Source organism: Aricia agestis, chromosome Z (genome assembly GCF_905147365.1).
Source record: "Aricia agestis chromosome Z, ilAriAges1.1, whole genome shotgun sequence".
NCBI lineage: Eukaryota > Metazoa > Arthropoda > Insecta > Lepidoptera > Lycaenidae > Aricia > Aricia agestis.
Genome location: NC_056428.1, coordinates 4,859,340 through 4,874,841, shown reverse-complemented (window position 1 = coordinate 4,874,841; position 15,502 = coordinate 4,859,340). Strand labels below are relative to the sequence as shown.

Below are 15,502 nucleotides of genomic sequence, written 5' to 3'. Positions count from 1 at the left end.
TTAAAAGTTTTATAGGTATCGTATGAAATAATTAACAGAATAGGTTTTAAGACTTCAAGATTAAAATTGTTTTAATTAGAATTAATTGATTGTTTAAATAAAAAATATTTTAATTCTTTACCAAAAACAATACTTACTTATAGGAAAATAAAAAAGTAAGTAAGTAAGTAAGTAATTAAATTTAATTAAAAACTTTATTCAATCGTATAAAAATTTCCACAATTTCCATAACAATATTTCACTTCAAATATAAAAAAATATTGTTTAAATACGTATAAATATGTGTATAAACTATTTATAATTAATTTATTCTACACGTTATTTATTAATCCGTCGTTATATGAGTTTCTCATTTCGTAATAACTTTCCTTATATCCGTATGAGTATTGCATTTGGCACTGATTTTCATTAATTTCCTCGTAGTTCCTTTCGTCGTAATTTTTTTCTTCGTAGTCGTTCTCGTAGTCTTGGCTGTAGTCATTGGCTTGTCTATTTTGGGTACTATTTGCCTCGTTTTGTGAGTTCGGACTCCATCTTTGAGGAGTTCGGATTCCGCCATGTTGAAAAGCGAATGGCCACGCCTGGAAAAAAAAACAATTTCATAGTTAACCAGTGTTATTCGCCACATAGAATATAATAATCAATAATATTATATTCTTAATTCTTTGTACTTTGGCACCCCCATTTCTAGAGGACTTAATATTTTTAATATTTTTGACCTCTTAATATTTTTCTCAACATAATCCCACCAAAAACATTTCTTGTAAAATGTCCCTTCACGTGGTCTATTCTTCATGTTTGCCAAATAACTTAAAAAATTCTCCAGTAGTTCTTAAGATATTATGCAATCTATACTAATATTATAATTGGGAAGAGTTTGTTTGTTTGTTTGTTTGAACGCGCTAATCTCAGGAACTACTGGTCCGATTTGAAAAATTCATTCAGTGTTAGTCCATTTATCGAGGAAGGCTATATCCGACCAGTAGTTCCTGAGATTAGCGCGATCAAATAAGCCCTTTCAAATAATTTCTCCCGTTTTTTCCACATTTTCCTCTATTTCTTCGCTCCTATTAGTCTTAGCATGATAAAATATAACCTATACCTTCCTCAATCAATGGGCTATCTAACACTGAAAGAATTATTTAAATCGAACCGGTAATTCCTGAGATTAGCACGTTCAAATAAGCCCTTTCAAATAATTTCTCCCCGTTTTTTCCACATTTTCCCCTATTTCTTCGCTCCTATTAGTCTTAGCGTGATGCAATATAGCCTAGCCTTCCTCGTTAAATGGGCTAACACTGAAACATTTTTTCAAATCAGTCCAGTAGTTCCTGAGATTAGCGCGTTCAAACAAACAAACTAACAAACTCTTCCGCTTTATAATATTTGTATAGATAATAAAATATAGCCTATAGCCTTCCTCGTTAAATGGGCAAACACTGAAAAATTTTTTCAAATCAGACCAGTAGTTCCTGAGATTAGCGCGTTCAAACAAACAAGCGAACAAACTAACAAACTCTTCCGCTTTATAATATTAGTATAGATAATAAAATATATCATATAGCCTTCCTCGTTAAATGGGCTATCAAACACTGAAAAATAATTTCAAATCGGACCAGTAGTTCCTGAGATTAGCGCGTTCAAACAAACAAACAAACAAACTAACTCTTCCGCTTTATAATATTAGTATAGATAAGGTAGGTAAGTCACAGTAAAGATCAGTTGCAAAAGAAAGAAATACAAGTCTCTAATTTGTATCTCGCTGGGTGGCAAGGGTACGCGATGTGCGAACCTAAACTGTGAATCGATCTGGACCCTTAACCGATAATGTGTGAAAACATTTTTGCACCCAAAAAAACTGGATCACATAAACACACATAAGGCTTCATCAGTCCCATTTAGCTATAGATAAAGTTCCTAAGTATTAAAAACCTGTACATAAAGATACTCTTTATGTACAGGGTAGGTGTAGCCTTTCTACTAATAAGCAATCTATACTAATGTTTTAAAGCGGAAGCGTTTTTTGTTTGTTTGTTTGAACGCGCTAATCTCAGGAACTACTGGTCCGATTTGAAAAATTATTTCAGTATTAGATAGCCCATTTATCTAGCAAGGCTATTATAGGCTATATTTTATCACGCTAAGAGAAATAGAGGAAAATGTGGAAAAAACGGGGGATATTATTTGAAAGGGCATATCTCACGGACTACTGGAGCATATTTTCTGTTATTTGGCAAAGATAAAAAGTAGACCACGTGAAAGATCATAGGCTATATTTTGTGGACTAATTTGTCTGTGAAATGTCTAATTTACGCGGGCGAAGCCGCGCGGAACGTCTAGTAACTTAATATATTACAGGATGTAACAAAACTAAGTGATAATTACTTTAGGGTGTGTGTATGGGTCCCCCTATGTAGAGTTCACTATGCCTTTCATAGTGAAGAATGAGTTTCAGCGCTGAAAGAGTAACTTTTTAGGGTTCCGTAGCCAAATGGCAAAAAACGGAACCCTTATAGATTCGTCATGTCCGTCTGTCCGTCCGTATGTCACAGCCACTTTTCTCCGAAACTATAAGAGCTATACTATTGAAAATTGGCAAGTAGATGTAGTCTGTAAACCGCTTTAAGATTTTGATACAAAAATGGAAAAATTATTAAAAATTTTAGGGGTCCCCATAGGTACAAGTTACAACTGAAACAAAAAAAATATTTCATCCAACCTATGCGTGTGGGGTATTTATGGATAGGTCTTCAAAAATCATATTGAGGTTTCTAATATCATTTTTTTCTAACCTGAATAGTTTGCGAGAGATACTCTTCCAAAGTGGTAAAATGTGTGTCTCCCCCCTCTATCTTCTAAAGTAATAATAAATGATAAGTCTAAAAATAATTTATAATGTACATTACTATAAAAACTACCAACCAAATTTGGTTTGAACGATATCTAGCAAGTAGTTTTTTTTTATATATCATAAATGGTAAACCTTAAATTAATTTTCATTAAATCAACTAAAATATAAAAATAAATCAAAAACCTTTTAATCTCATTAAAATAAACCTTATTGCTGTTGCGGAACCCTTCATGGGAGAGTCCAACTCGCACTTGGCCGCTTTTTTTACTGTTGTATGCTTCGATCAAAAATTTGATCGAAGGATGTATGGGAAAATTTTTGTCGCTGGGGCGCTTGCACATACGTACAAATCACAAAAAAAACTTTGCTCTTTCAGCGCTGCTACTTTCACAGTTAACTCTCTTTAATTGACAAATACACAATCTAAAGTATTATCACTCAGTTTTGATACACCTTGTAGATTTCAAATTCATAAATTGTCTGATCAAATCTAACTGCCGCACCCAGAAACGAATTTTAATTAGGTACGGTACTGCACTGCTATAATAAAATGAAGATTTTGAAGTAAGCCTCATGTATTATCTGTCAAACTCTTAGTTTAATTACAGTTAAGAGGGCGACTAACCTAGTCCTTCTCTCTTCACACTCACACCCGTATTTCATATGCCAGGTGAAAAAGGACGACGCGGAATCATCGCCAGATTAGTTTTTTCATAACTCGAGGTCAGTGTCTCATAGAATTTTATACAATGTGTTAAAATATTAACTTAGTTTAAACAATTCGGGGTTATTTTCAAGTATAAAAATGAATTATAAAATCTTCAATTTTGGGTCAGTCGCCCCCTGTAATTAGTGTTCGTCTGTGGCAGTTAATGTCTAAGTTACTTTTAATTTTACAATTCTTGACGCTAATTCTGAGGCTTTATCTCCAACTAGCGTAAAGCTTGAGATAAAACCTATAAAAAAAATATAGGCGATACTCGTTCTAATAAAGGTTTAACAGTGAAATAATTAGACGACCAGCGATTAATCTTATACTCATCAAGTCATCACGTTCTTTACAAGCAATAAAACAAATAAAACACGAGAACAATAAAGATTTAACGTCCGGATATAAAGGATATTTATAACGCCAGCTGCAAACTTTTGGTGCTCGCTGTTTGTTGTTGCTTTTTGTGTCTATCCGACAGATTACATGTTTATTTGTCCTAAGAGGTTTAACCTTTTAAGTGTTTTGGAAGAACACACAAGATGACTTTTTAGCTATCGCGTCGCAAAAATTAATAAATATTTTGACTAAAGACCTACAGCAGGATCTTTTTATGAAGATACTCTACATTTCTGATAATGTTTTGAATTTTTCATATAATGGATGAATGATGAATGATGAAAAAAAAAGCTAAATTGGATTGGATGCTACGATAATAGTACAAGTAGTACAAGTAGGTTTGAAAATACCGGTTTATTTCGGTTAAAAATCGGTAAATATATCGGTAGCGAACGGTTTTTATGTAACCCAAATGGTAAAGGTTACCGGTTACTAACACACAAACGATTTTGAAAACCCAAATTAACCGGTTAATTCTTCGATCGCGCTTCTTGGAAATCTATTTTTATCACTTATCGCGGCCCGCTTGGGCCGCTTGGGAGTTGCTAAGATAATTTCGCAATTATTTCACCTATCTTTTTTTAATTTTAGAATGTTTTTTTTTTTTTATTTTAATTTTTAATTTAAAAAGAAATGTTAGGTTTGACATACAGAGATCTAAGGGCCGGGACACAAAAACACGATACGACGTCGTATCGTGTTTTTGTGTCCCCCGGCCCTGAGGGTCAACGCTAAAACACGGGCGGATACGGGCGCGGGCGCACGCGTCGAAAGACCGCGCGCCGCGGGCCACGAATCCGCGAGCGTAAAAATTTAAAAAACTTATGGTGTATTTCGAACACTTCAAAGAATTCGCTCCCGTTGGAAATTTAACTTAAAGTTTTTCAACAAATTGGACAAATGTTAACTAACGAAATTTTCTCGAACTTCCGTCCTCATTGTACATTAAAAAAAATGTTTAAATAATTTTCGTCAAAAATTTCAGTTCGTGGAGCCCTTTTTATACACATACAGATCACGCCATAAAAGTTTAAAAAAATCAATACTTTGTTTAAATAATAATTTTATAACTTATACAAAAAAATAGAAATCCAAGTAATATTGTCAAAAAAAAAGTTTGTTTCATTTATCATCACATAATTGTTTTATATTAATGAAAGACATGTATTAACTAAAAAAAAAATATTTTCCGCCATTTGTTTACAAAAAAATTATAAACAAATGGACTATTTCGATGCTTTTAAAAATTTATTTTGCTTAACTTTATGCTCTAGAAAATATTATGATTTTTAGAATTAACTTTTTTCTTAATAACAATATTTATCTTGAAACTCCGAAAGAAATAGGTCCTGAGCTAATACTGACAAACATATTTTCCTCATTTGTATGATTTGTTGCACTTCTGGTCATCACCCCCTCATCATCATCACCATCCAGGATCAGGTCAGAGATTATTTTAGGCATCTCTGGGCTCTTAAAATATCTTGTCTACCGATTCATTCCCGTCACAAAACGGTGCATAGTTTTGAAGTTCGAAGGCTAGGCTCGCAAAAAGTCTTTTATCTTCAGAAACCTTCCAGCCTTCAGCCTATTAACTATCACTATCAATATTAATTTTCACAATAGAAAGATTTAAAAAACGATTATAAACAATTAAATATTGTTATTAAGAAAAAATTTTGTTTCTAAAAATCATAATATTTTCAAGAGCATAAAGTTAAGATTTTTTTTAAAAGCATCGAAATAGTCCATTTGTTTATACATTTTTTATAAACAAATGGTGGATTTTTTTTAGTTAATACATGTGTCTTTCGTTGATATAAAAACCAAAATTTTTTTGACAATATTACTTGGATTTATAGTTTTTTGTCCAAGTTAAAAAGTTATTAAATTTCAATACCAAAACCGAAATTAAAGAAAAACCGGTATTCTGCGTTTACCGGTTTTTACCGGTAAAGTGCAACCTTTAACCGAAATCGATTTCGGTTTGGGGTCAATGACCGAAACCGGTTTTGTTCTGCAACCGGTTTCCGAGCCCTGCAAGTAGCTACGATGCCACGGACATGCTGCATGCATACACACAGAGTACAGACAGGCACATTAAACTTATGACATCCCTCTTTTTTCATCACAATAAATAAAAATGCTTTCAAAAAAATATCGTGATCTACACTGAAGCAGCTATCATTCTAATTCATCTTTATAGGTTCAGAACGATAATTGTAAATTGTTGGTTTTTTTTTTTCAGATCCTCAAAACATCTAAGTAATGTTGATTATATTTTTTTTCAGTAAATATGTAGTCGTTATAGGTTCAGAAATCAGAACAATAATTGTTAGCAAATTTTTGTAACATTTTCTTTCAGATCCTCAACACATTTAAGTAATGTTGGTTAAATTTTTTCCGTAAAATACCAAGTAATTTATAGCCAAAACCGCAGGCAAAAACTTAATTGCTTACGATATATCCCCTGTCGCTTTTGTCATCCCGCTAATCGTCTTGGCCGTTCAATGAGTTACGTTCGAAGCGCCGCTGGCTGTCGTCAGGAGATTAACAGACACGTTCCAAGAATGGTTGATGTATTGCGGGATTAGGGGATGAAAAACCACCATTTATGGGTTTTCGTTCGCCTTGTTTTGGTGATGAAATATCTTATTTGATGGGATAATATTGTGTATAATATTAATTATCAAAGAGCAGCAATTGTTTCATACTTTTATGGCTGCCAAACACGCTACGGTCTACCGGAAAGGTCCACCTGTGCAGGTATACCTGCGCAGGTAGATCGGAATATGTGTGGGAATAAAAATGTGCAGTTTTTTGGGATCTGCGCAGACGACCGGCGCAAAATCGAAAATCAATTCTTTCGAGTGACACTTGCGCAGGCGTACCTGTACAGGTGACCTCCCCGGTAGACCGCAGCGTGTATGGCAAAATATTTAGGGCCTAGTGTCACCACTTCCTGATAAGTGCCGAATAGGCACTATCCACCACTTAACTTGACAGATGAATTAACTTGAATCTGTCACAAAAGCTGTGAATAGCCTATTTGGCACTTTATCAGAAAATGGTGAAACAGGCTCTTAAAGTCGTAAATATTAATTTGAAAAACAATAAATTACTATAAACAACATTTAGCAGTGATTTAATTGCACTTTGTTATATATAACTCGTCTGAAGACTTGGCGGTTGTGTTACCGTGCCCCCAGAAGTATTAGTAAATTTATATTTACATAAAACATGTACCTAAAACGGCTAATTAAATATTCAATATTTTTATGTAACATTTATTTGACTGATAATAATCGTAAAATGTTAAATTTATTGATATAGGCCTACTGACCAGCAGCCCCGGATTTATGAGTAGGCCGTAATAGGCCACGGCCTAGAGGCGGCACTCAACAGCGTCCTAGGGGAGCAGCGTCCATAGAGGCCCTACAGACTTCGTAACGGGCGGCGGAAATAAAGTGGCATCCTCTCAAAAAAATATAAATTCGGCACTGCTGACCAGGCTAAGTGAGTGCGGTGTATGACGATTGTTGACCAGAATACTGACCAGGCTAACATAGAACACTGACCAGGCTGACATAGAACACTGACCAGGCTGACACAGAATACTGACCAGGCTGACATAGAACACTGACCAGGCTGACATAGAACACTGACCAGGCTGACACAGGATACTGACCAGGCTGCCATAGAACACGGACCAGGCTGACATAGAACACTGACCAGGCTGACACAGAATACTGACCAGGCTAAGCGGATGAGGAGTATGCTGCGAGCGCGGCTCGTGCAACAGCGCTCGGAGATGAGCTATATACGATGCCGCCAGCCGCAGCGTGTCCAGCTTCGACAGCTTGGTGTCCGCCGGCACCCATGGTAGGGTTGTCTTCAAGCTATAACAAAATAAATTGTTTAGAAGAAAGTAAAAGAACCTGGAGCTACGTGCACGTAGTCAACCATAATTAGGTACCTACTTGTGCAATGACAATAAAAGGCAATTTCTAGGCTTGTGCAATGTCTAGGCTAGTTGTTTAGTCTAGTATTAATCTGTGATAATGGCTACCCATTTTTGGACAGTGTGTAAAACTTAAATTTTTACCCATAAAAGTATTTTTATAACAATATTCCGAAAGGAAAATTTTCAGACTTTGGAAGGCTAAAAGATAATAATAATATTAATTAAAAGTACCTGGATGACCGAGCTTTGCTCGGTATAGCATACACTCATTGACTTCGTGTATAATATACAAAATAGTATTATTATTCGCCAATAGATGTCAGGAAGAGTCATATTTTTCAGTTTATCGATTATCGATAAAATACTAATAAAAAGACATTTTCTGAAAATAATTCCTAGCTAGATCGATTTATCGCCCCCGAAACTTCCTATATACTAAATTACATGAAAATCGTTGGAGCCGATTCCGAGATTCCAATTATATCTACACTACTATTATAAAGAGGAAAGATTTGATTGTTTGTTTGTCTTGAATAGGCTCCGAAACTACTGGACCGATTTGAAAGATTCTTTTACCATTGGAATCCTATATTAATTCTGCTGAACATAGGTTAAATTTTATTTTGGAAAAAAATAGGGTTCCGTAAGATATTTGGGATTTTCGGACGCAAGGTGTAAAAAATCAACCAGAAATGTTACTTTTTTCGCGTACGCTGCCTAAACTATAAAAGATAGAACCATAAAATGTTCTAAGTGATTGTAGATCTTTTAAATATCTACAAAAAAGTTCGCGACACACTACTCCTATCTATGTTGAGTGAGGCACAATCACCATTTTTTTATTAAAAAATCTTGATATATTTTTGGACTACATTTAAATGCCTTTATTTCATGGCATTAATTTTTATCAAAATAAATTATGTCATTACTAAGTACAGTTAATGTAGATAATATTTGGTCTTTGAATAATTAAAATTGGACGTTTGGTTTTAATGTTATGGCGAAATTAAAATATTACGATTTCTGCTGCACGTTGCGAATTGGGCGTCGTCAAGGCGCGCCGCGCGGGTGTGCTCGCCCGGAGAGTCCACGTATATATTAATTATTATTCCCTCGATCATGGGAATCGCAGACACAATAGATTTATAATATAATAGTTTAACTGCGACAGCCGGGTGCCACTTCATTGATGAGGTAATATTATAGTGCTTCATTAATTCATTACGTTTTAAATGACTATTATTTTTGAATTAATAATCAAACATAACACTTAAAATATTAAAAAAATACAATAAAAATGTGTATAATAATTATAATATAGTAGTTACAGGCTAAATAGTGTAAACCATTTTTATGTTCTGCTTAACATAAAGATTGAGTAAGAAATAAAGACTGAAAAAAAATTATTATTTAAATATATAAAAATTATTTAAAAATCAATGTCCACCCGTGCGAAGCCGGGGCGGGCCGCTAGTATATATATATATATATATATATATATATATATATATATATATATATATATATATATATATATATATATATATATATATATATATATATATATATATATATATATATATATATATATATATATATATATATATATATATATATATATATATATGTATATATATATATATATATATATATATATGTACAAGAATTGCTCGTTTAAAGATATAAGATTTAGCCACCAATGGAAATCAACAAGGCGTAGTTAAGAATTAAATTGCTCTTTTAACGCTCAAAACACACTTATTGCCTATCAGAAATTAGAAAAAGTCTTCTGTAAAAACAATAGAATAAAAGACATACCGACAAAAAGCTTTTGAAAGAACTCGCATACGCGCCCGTTCTCTCGCGTTCGCTGCGTTTCTGTGTACCGGCTCTTGTCCACTGCGACCTGATAAAGAAAAACTATGATAAGTATACTTACGTGTACGGGAGAGCCATGCTTCAGCTTAACAGATTATGAGCTAGTACTCGTAGCAGATTCTGCGAGGAGGAGCACGAGACACTAATTCACCTTCTACTTGACTGTCCTACTCTACTACAGAGCAGACATCTTGGAAACAGGCATTTTGGTCACTACGAATCTCATACTCTCTCATCCCAAGGCCCAATCCCCTACCCCTTTTTCCTTCCCTATTACCCTATTCCCTCTTAAAAGGCCGGCAACGCACCTGTAGCTCTTCTGATGCTGCGAGTGTCCATGGGCGATGGAAGTTGCTTTCCATCAGGTGACCCGTTTGCTCGTTTGCCCCTTATCTACACTACTATTATAAAGAGGAAAGATTTGATTGTTTGTTTGTCTTGAATAGGCTCCGAAACTACTGGACCGATTTGAAAGATTCTTTAACCATTGGAATCCTACATTAATTCTGCTGAACATAGGCTAAATTTTATTTTGGAAAAAAAATAGGGTTCCGTAAGATATTTGGGATTTCCGGACGCAAGGTGTAAAAAATCAACCAGAAATGTTACTTTTTTCGCGTACGCTGCCTAAACTATAAAAGATAGAACCATAAAGTGTTCTAAGTGATTGTAGATCTTATAAATATCTACAAAAAAGTCCGCGACACACTATACCTATCTATGTTGAGTGAGGCACAATAACCATTTTTTTATTAAAAAATCTTGAAATATTTTTGGACTACATTTAAATGCCTTACTCATGGCATTAATTCTTATCAAAATAAATTATCATTATTACTCAGGCTACTTTACTGCGGAATTTTATTCGGTTGCCGCGGAATTCCTCATATTTTAATAATAAAATTTACAATTAGTAGTAATGTTTATTAACACATAAAACCTCTTCAAAATTTTACTTAAGTACCTCTTACCTTCGATCGAATAATATGATCGAAGCCTCTTACTAATTTTAATAATAATGATAATAATAACCATTTATTTCAGATCACAAAGAATCCATAGTGTTAGTAGAAATACAATAATTAAAATTTAAATTATGTTAGTACTGAGTACAATACATTCTAATTCTTATAGTAAAAAAATATTTATTAGGACTGGTAAGGCATTGAAACTAATGATGAGCCATTCTCTATCTAACATGCACCTCTATCCAATGCCTTATCAAACCATCAAAATTGTCAGTTAATAGTTAATACCATAGAGTATACATTATAGCAAGCTATAGAGTGCTTCTAACAAGGTATGAACTGTAAGCACGAGTGTGAACATATTTTCCTATAAGCGTCAAACGATGGCGCATGGAACATCACTAGACTTGCGTTATACGTTTGACAAGTATCTATAGAACTTCTGCTTACGATCGGCACAACGGGGAACAAGCGATGCGCGCGCTCTATAGCTTGCTAATGTATACTCTAAGGTTAATACCCTTACGGCCATTCCCAATATTTGATATATCTCTGGTTTTGCCCTACTAGAGATAGGAATAGCTCACATTAGACATATTTTATGTCAATTGTGAGCTATTCCTTTCTCTAGTAGGGCAAAACCAGAGATAGATCAAATATTGGGAACGGCCGTTAGAATGCCAGTGTATTTTTTGTCCAAAAAATTGGCCATGCCGTTTTTATTACTTAATTTTATAGGATTTATATTATAAATGCAGGACGAGAACACCCGACTGCCCATTTCATATAGAAGACTGCAAAATAGTAAGTACTTACTTGAAAAAAAATTCTATGGTTTCCAGAAAAAGTATAGAAACAGTTATAGCTCAAAAGTTTGATATTCTTTTAAGATTTTATTAATTGATCTAAATAGTGTCTTAAAAGCCCTACGATAACGAAAAACATTCAGGCTTTATTTGTTCAAGATAACGTATTTATGACTAATTTTGTAAATTTATGTTTTAATTTTTTTAACGCCATGTCTTTTCATATTTGGATTTGAAACTAAGACTGAATTATTCTTTTTATTGATACTTATAACCCAAAAAAAAAATGGTAACCAAATGAGGCGGGGCACCGGAGTTATTCAATTTTATATTATTTTGGATAGGGTTGTTGCCGTATATTTGAAGTAGGTTTTTATATTATGCTCATTTTTCTAACGAAGTTCATAACTTCAATAAAACAAATAGTTTTTTACTTACTAGCTACTTCCCGCGACTCTGTCCGCGTGGAAATTAATTATGTTATTTACAGTTTACATTTTCTTCGCGTTATACCTTACTACTCTGCTAACCTTTGTATCACTGCTGTAAATTTCCACTTTTATATTGAGTTTTTAAGTCAGTCTATACGTCTATACGTGGGAGAGCCATGCTTCGGCACGAATCCTGGCTCGATCGGAGAAATACCACGTTCTCACAGAAAACCGACGTAAAACAGCGCTTGCGCTGTGTTTCGCCGAGTGAGTGAGTTTACCGGAGGCCCAATCCCCTACCCTATTCCCTTCCCTAGTCTCCCCTATTCGCTTCCCTTCCCATCCCTACCCTCCCCTATTACCCTATTCCCTCTTAAAAGGCCGGCAACGCACCTGCAGCACTTCTGATGCTGCAAATGTCCATGGGCGACGGAAGTTGCTTTCCATCAGGTGACCCGCTTGCTCGCTTTTCCCCTTATTTCATAAAATAAAAAAAAAGTCAAAAAATCTAACATTCTATGTTAGATTTTTTGACTTTTTTTTGACATGCCATGAATATACTTAAATAATATAAATAAGTATAAATATATTGTCTTGTTTGCATGTACTAGTCGAAACACTGTGTGTAGAGTATTATTTCAGGAATTTCAAGTGAAAACATAGTTTTATTCAATTACCTAGCTGTTGCGCGCGGCTTCGCTCGCGTGACATTCAATTTCTCTGGACCTTAATTTGATCGTTTTGGTATTACAAACAGACACTTATTTTTTTAATCCGAAAGATTTATTTTAAGTACAATGAAAGTCTGATAATTTTTAATATTTTCTATACAAAATTATTATGAGGCGTTGTAAATACCTAATATTTTACTTGTTTACCCAATAAATATACGTTACCTAATAAAATTATTTAAAATGTTCATTTTTTTAATTGGAACCCGGACACCCAGTTCTCGTACGTTTTAGGACCAGAATAAAATCCGAAACCGAACCCGGTCTGCACCAGCTACCTATTTAAACAATAAATTTCCATTTATAGTTCAATCTATATGAGACCATTTTATACCGGAAATATAATTATAAAAGATTATAAATGTCTCACCATGTGTTACACATTAGATAAGTATTAATTTTATTTAAAAAAATCCAAGTCAGTATATATATTGTAGGATTCAAATTAATGTTGCGGTAGGTTCTATCGTACCCGCATCTCTGCCTTAAGCGATGAGTGGAGCACCATGGGGTTTTAGTGGGTAGACAGGAGTCCCACATACCCCGGCCGCGATATCCCCAATTGCCGGGGATGCGTAAAGCATTTCCCCATGTAAAAAAAAAAAGGATTCAAATTAATACGAAAACTGCAAAGCTTTTGTAATAGCATATTGCTTTAATGAAGTATTTTTATATTTAAAAACTAAAATAAAAGTAACCGTTTTAAGCTTTCGCGTTTCATTATAATTAAAACTTACTAATCGGGATTGGGGACTTACTAACATAATAAGTCACGTTAAGTCCCGATTAATAAGTTTTGAAAAGTAGGCGTTTTTTTTGTTTCTGCTCTAAAATATTTCACGGCATTAATAAAATATTTTCTCGATTTATCCAGTCACTTTAGTGACTCAATGTAGTTTCTCTAACCTTCTGTTTAAGTATTAGGCATTTCACATTAGTCAGGAATAAAAAAAAACTAAGTTCAAATGAATAAAAAATTTGGTATAGAAATATTGATAACCCTAAAACCGTAGTTACCATAGAAAACTTTGGAAGCCTCTAACTTCAGTGCCCTTTATTATTTAGATGTAATTTTTTTTACATGAATTTTAGTACATTTAAGTAACAATTCTGTATAAAAATAAAATCCAAATAATTATAAATACGTTCATAAAAAATTGAAGAAAAAAAAACATAAATCGTAAATAAATCTTTAAAAACTTGTTTAAAAAATGTGTAAATTGGGATAAATCGTGTGTTTTTTTATAATTGTCGATCAGAGTAATCAAGAAGACAATTAAGTAAATATTTAAAAAGTTATGGCAATTTTTAATTTTTTTGAAAAAAAATATTAAAGTGAATTTTTATTGTCCATAATAAGAAATTAACGCATGTAAATACTAATAAATTATTTACATAATATTTCTGTATGAGATTTCCAAAAAAAAAAGGGATGGCCAATTTTTTGGACAAAAAATACACTGTGGACTACTCCTCGGACACGCTGCATCAATGATATAATAACTATTGGCCATTAACACTTCAATTAATTTTATACAGGGTGTAATAAAACTCAGTGATAATACTTTAAAAGGGTATGTAATATGTATGGGTCTCCTGACGGCTGACCCATATATATAGAGTTCGTTGTGAAAATAGCAGCGCTGAAAGAGTAACTTTTTTTCACCTCTGTATGGAAAAGTTCAGGACGCGGTCCGCGTTACGTGGGGGCGCTTGCCCATACAAACCACAAACAAAAAATTGCTCTCCCAGCGCTGCTACTTTCACAGTGAACTGTATTTAATGGACACCTACACAGTACCCTAAAGTATTATCACTTAGTTTTGTTACATCTTGCAAATATTATCTAAGATTTCTGCCACAAAAACCCAAGAAAAAGAAAACATACTTGAACTGGACTGACTGTCGTCAAACAAGAAGTCATCATCTTCCAATTCCTCTCTCCTCTCCGGCGTTCTTCTTTTCCTCGGCATTTTACACTGACACTAGCACATTTTCACGCTTGACTGAAGTATGCGCAAGAGTTAGGCGGGCGGTGGGCGGCGCCCCGGGTTTAGCCCCGCCCTAGCCAGGATAACGTAGTGGGGGCTCGGTTTACCGCGATTCGCATTGTGTTCTAAATATAAATTTGTGAGCTCAATGATACATGAAATAAAGAAAAATAAAATGATAGTACCTATATTATACAAAAGTGTTTAATATCTAGTCTCTACATGAAAAGAAAACTGTAAATTATCAACACAAAAATCCGTCAATCACTATTTTAAGGTGTGGTAGCAAGGAACATAAAAATAGTACACAAATTTGCATATAGGCAGATAGGTAGGTAGGTACTAGGTACCTACGTCTATCTTTATGCCTACAATATACATACTCGTATATACATACTCTCGTCTCTCGGAAAACATAGCCCTTCTGGCGCAGGTTGGATTTTCTATAAATCAGACGATTAGTGTTAAAATTATAATATAATAACTTAATCCAGAGCCTAATCTATCATGCTAATTTAATCAAAATCTATTCATCAGTACAGTAAAAAGGGGTAACAAACTTAACTCAGAAACTTTTGCCCCATCTCCTAAGTTTTGTCAAAATCCGCAACCAGTTTTTTCTGGTTCGCTGGAAGATTGACATTTGACAGGTAACCCGGAGTCAGAGGTTCTTCCGCGTCATCCTATCCCTTCTGTCACACGTGGGGATAGGATGAGGGTGTATCCTGTAAACACTTCTCCGTATTTTATGCTTCATTATTATTAATGTTATAA

At 34.1% G+C, this 15,502-nt stretch overlaps 1 protein-coding gene across 1 annotated transcript; it reads right to left on the bottom strand.

Annotated features, from left to right (window-relative positions):
* Window positions 1-291: 291 nt before the first annotated feature.
* Window positions 292-14,767, bottom strand: LOC121738501 (basic helix-loop-helix transcription factor scleraxis). Its single transcript, XM_042130592.1, has 4 exons — window positions 14,626-14,767; window positions 9,742-9,829; window positions 7,714-7,858; window positions 292-581 (listed from the first exon to the last, which is right to left on the bottom strand). The coding sequence occupies exons 1-4, from the start codon at window positions 14,708-14,710 to the stop codon at window positions 312-314; spliced, it is 588 nt and encodes a 195-aa protein (XP_041986526.1). The 5' UTR covers window positions 14,711-14,767; the 3' UTR covers window positions 292-311.
* Between the last annotated feature and the right edge of the window lie 735 nt (window positions 14,768-15,502).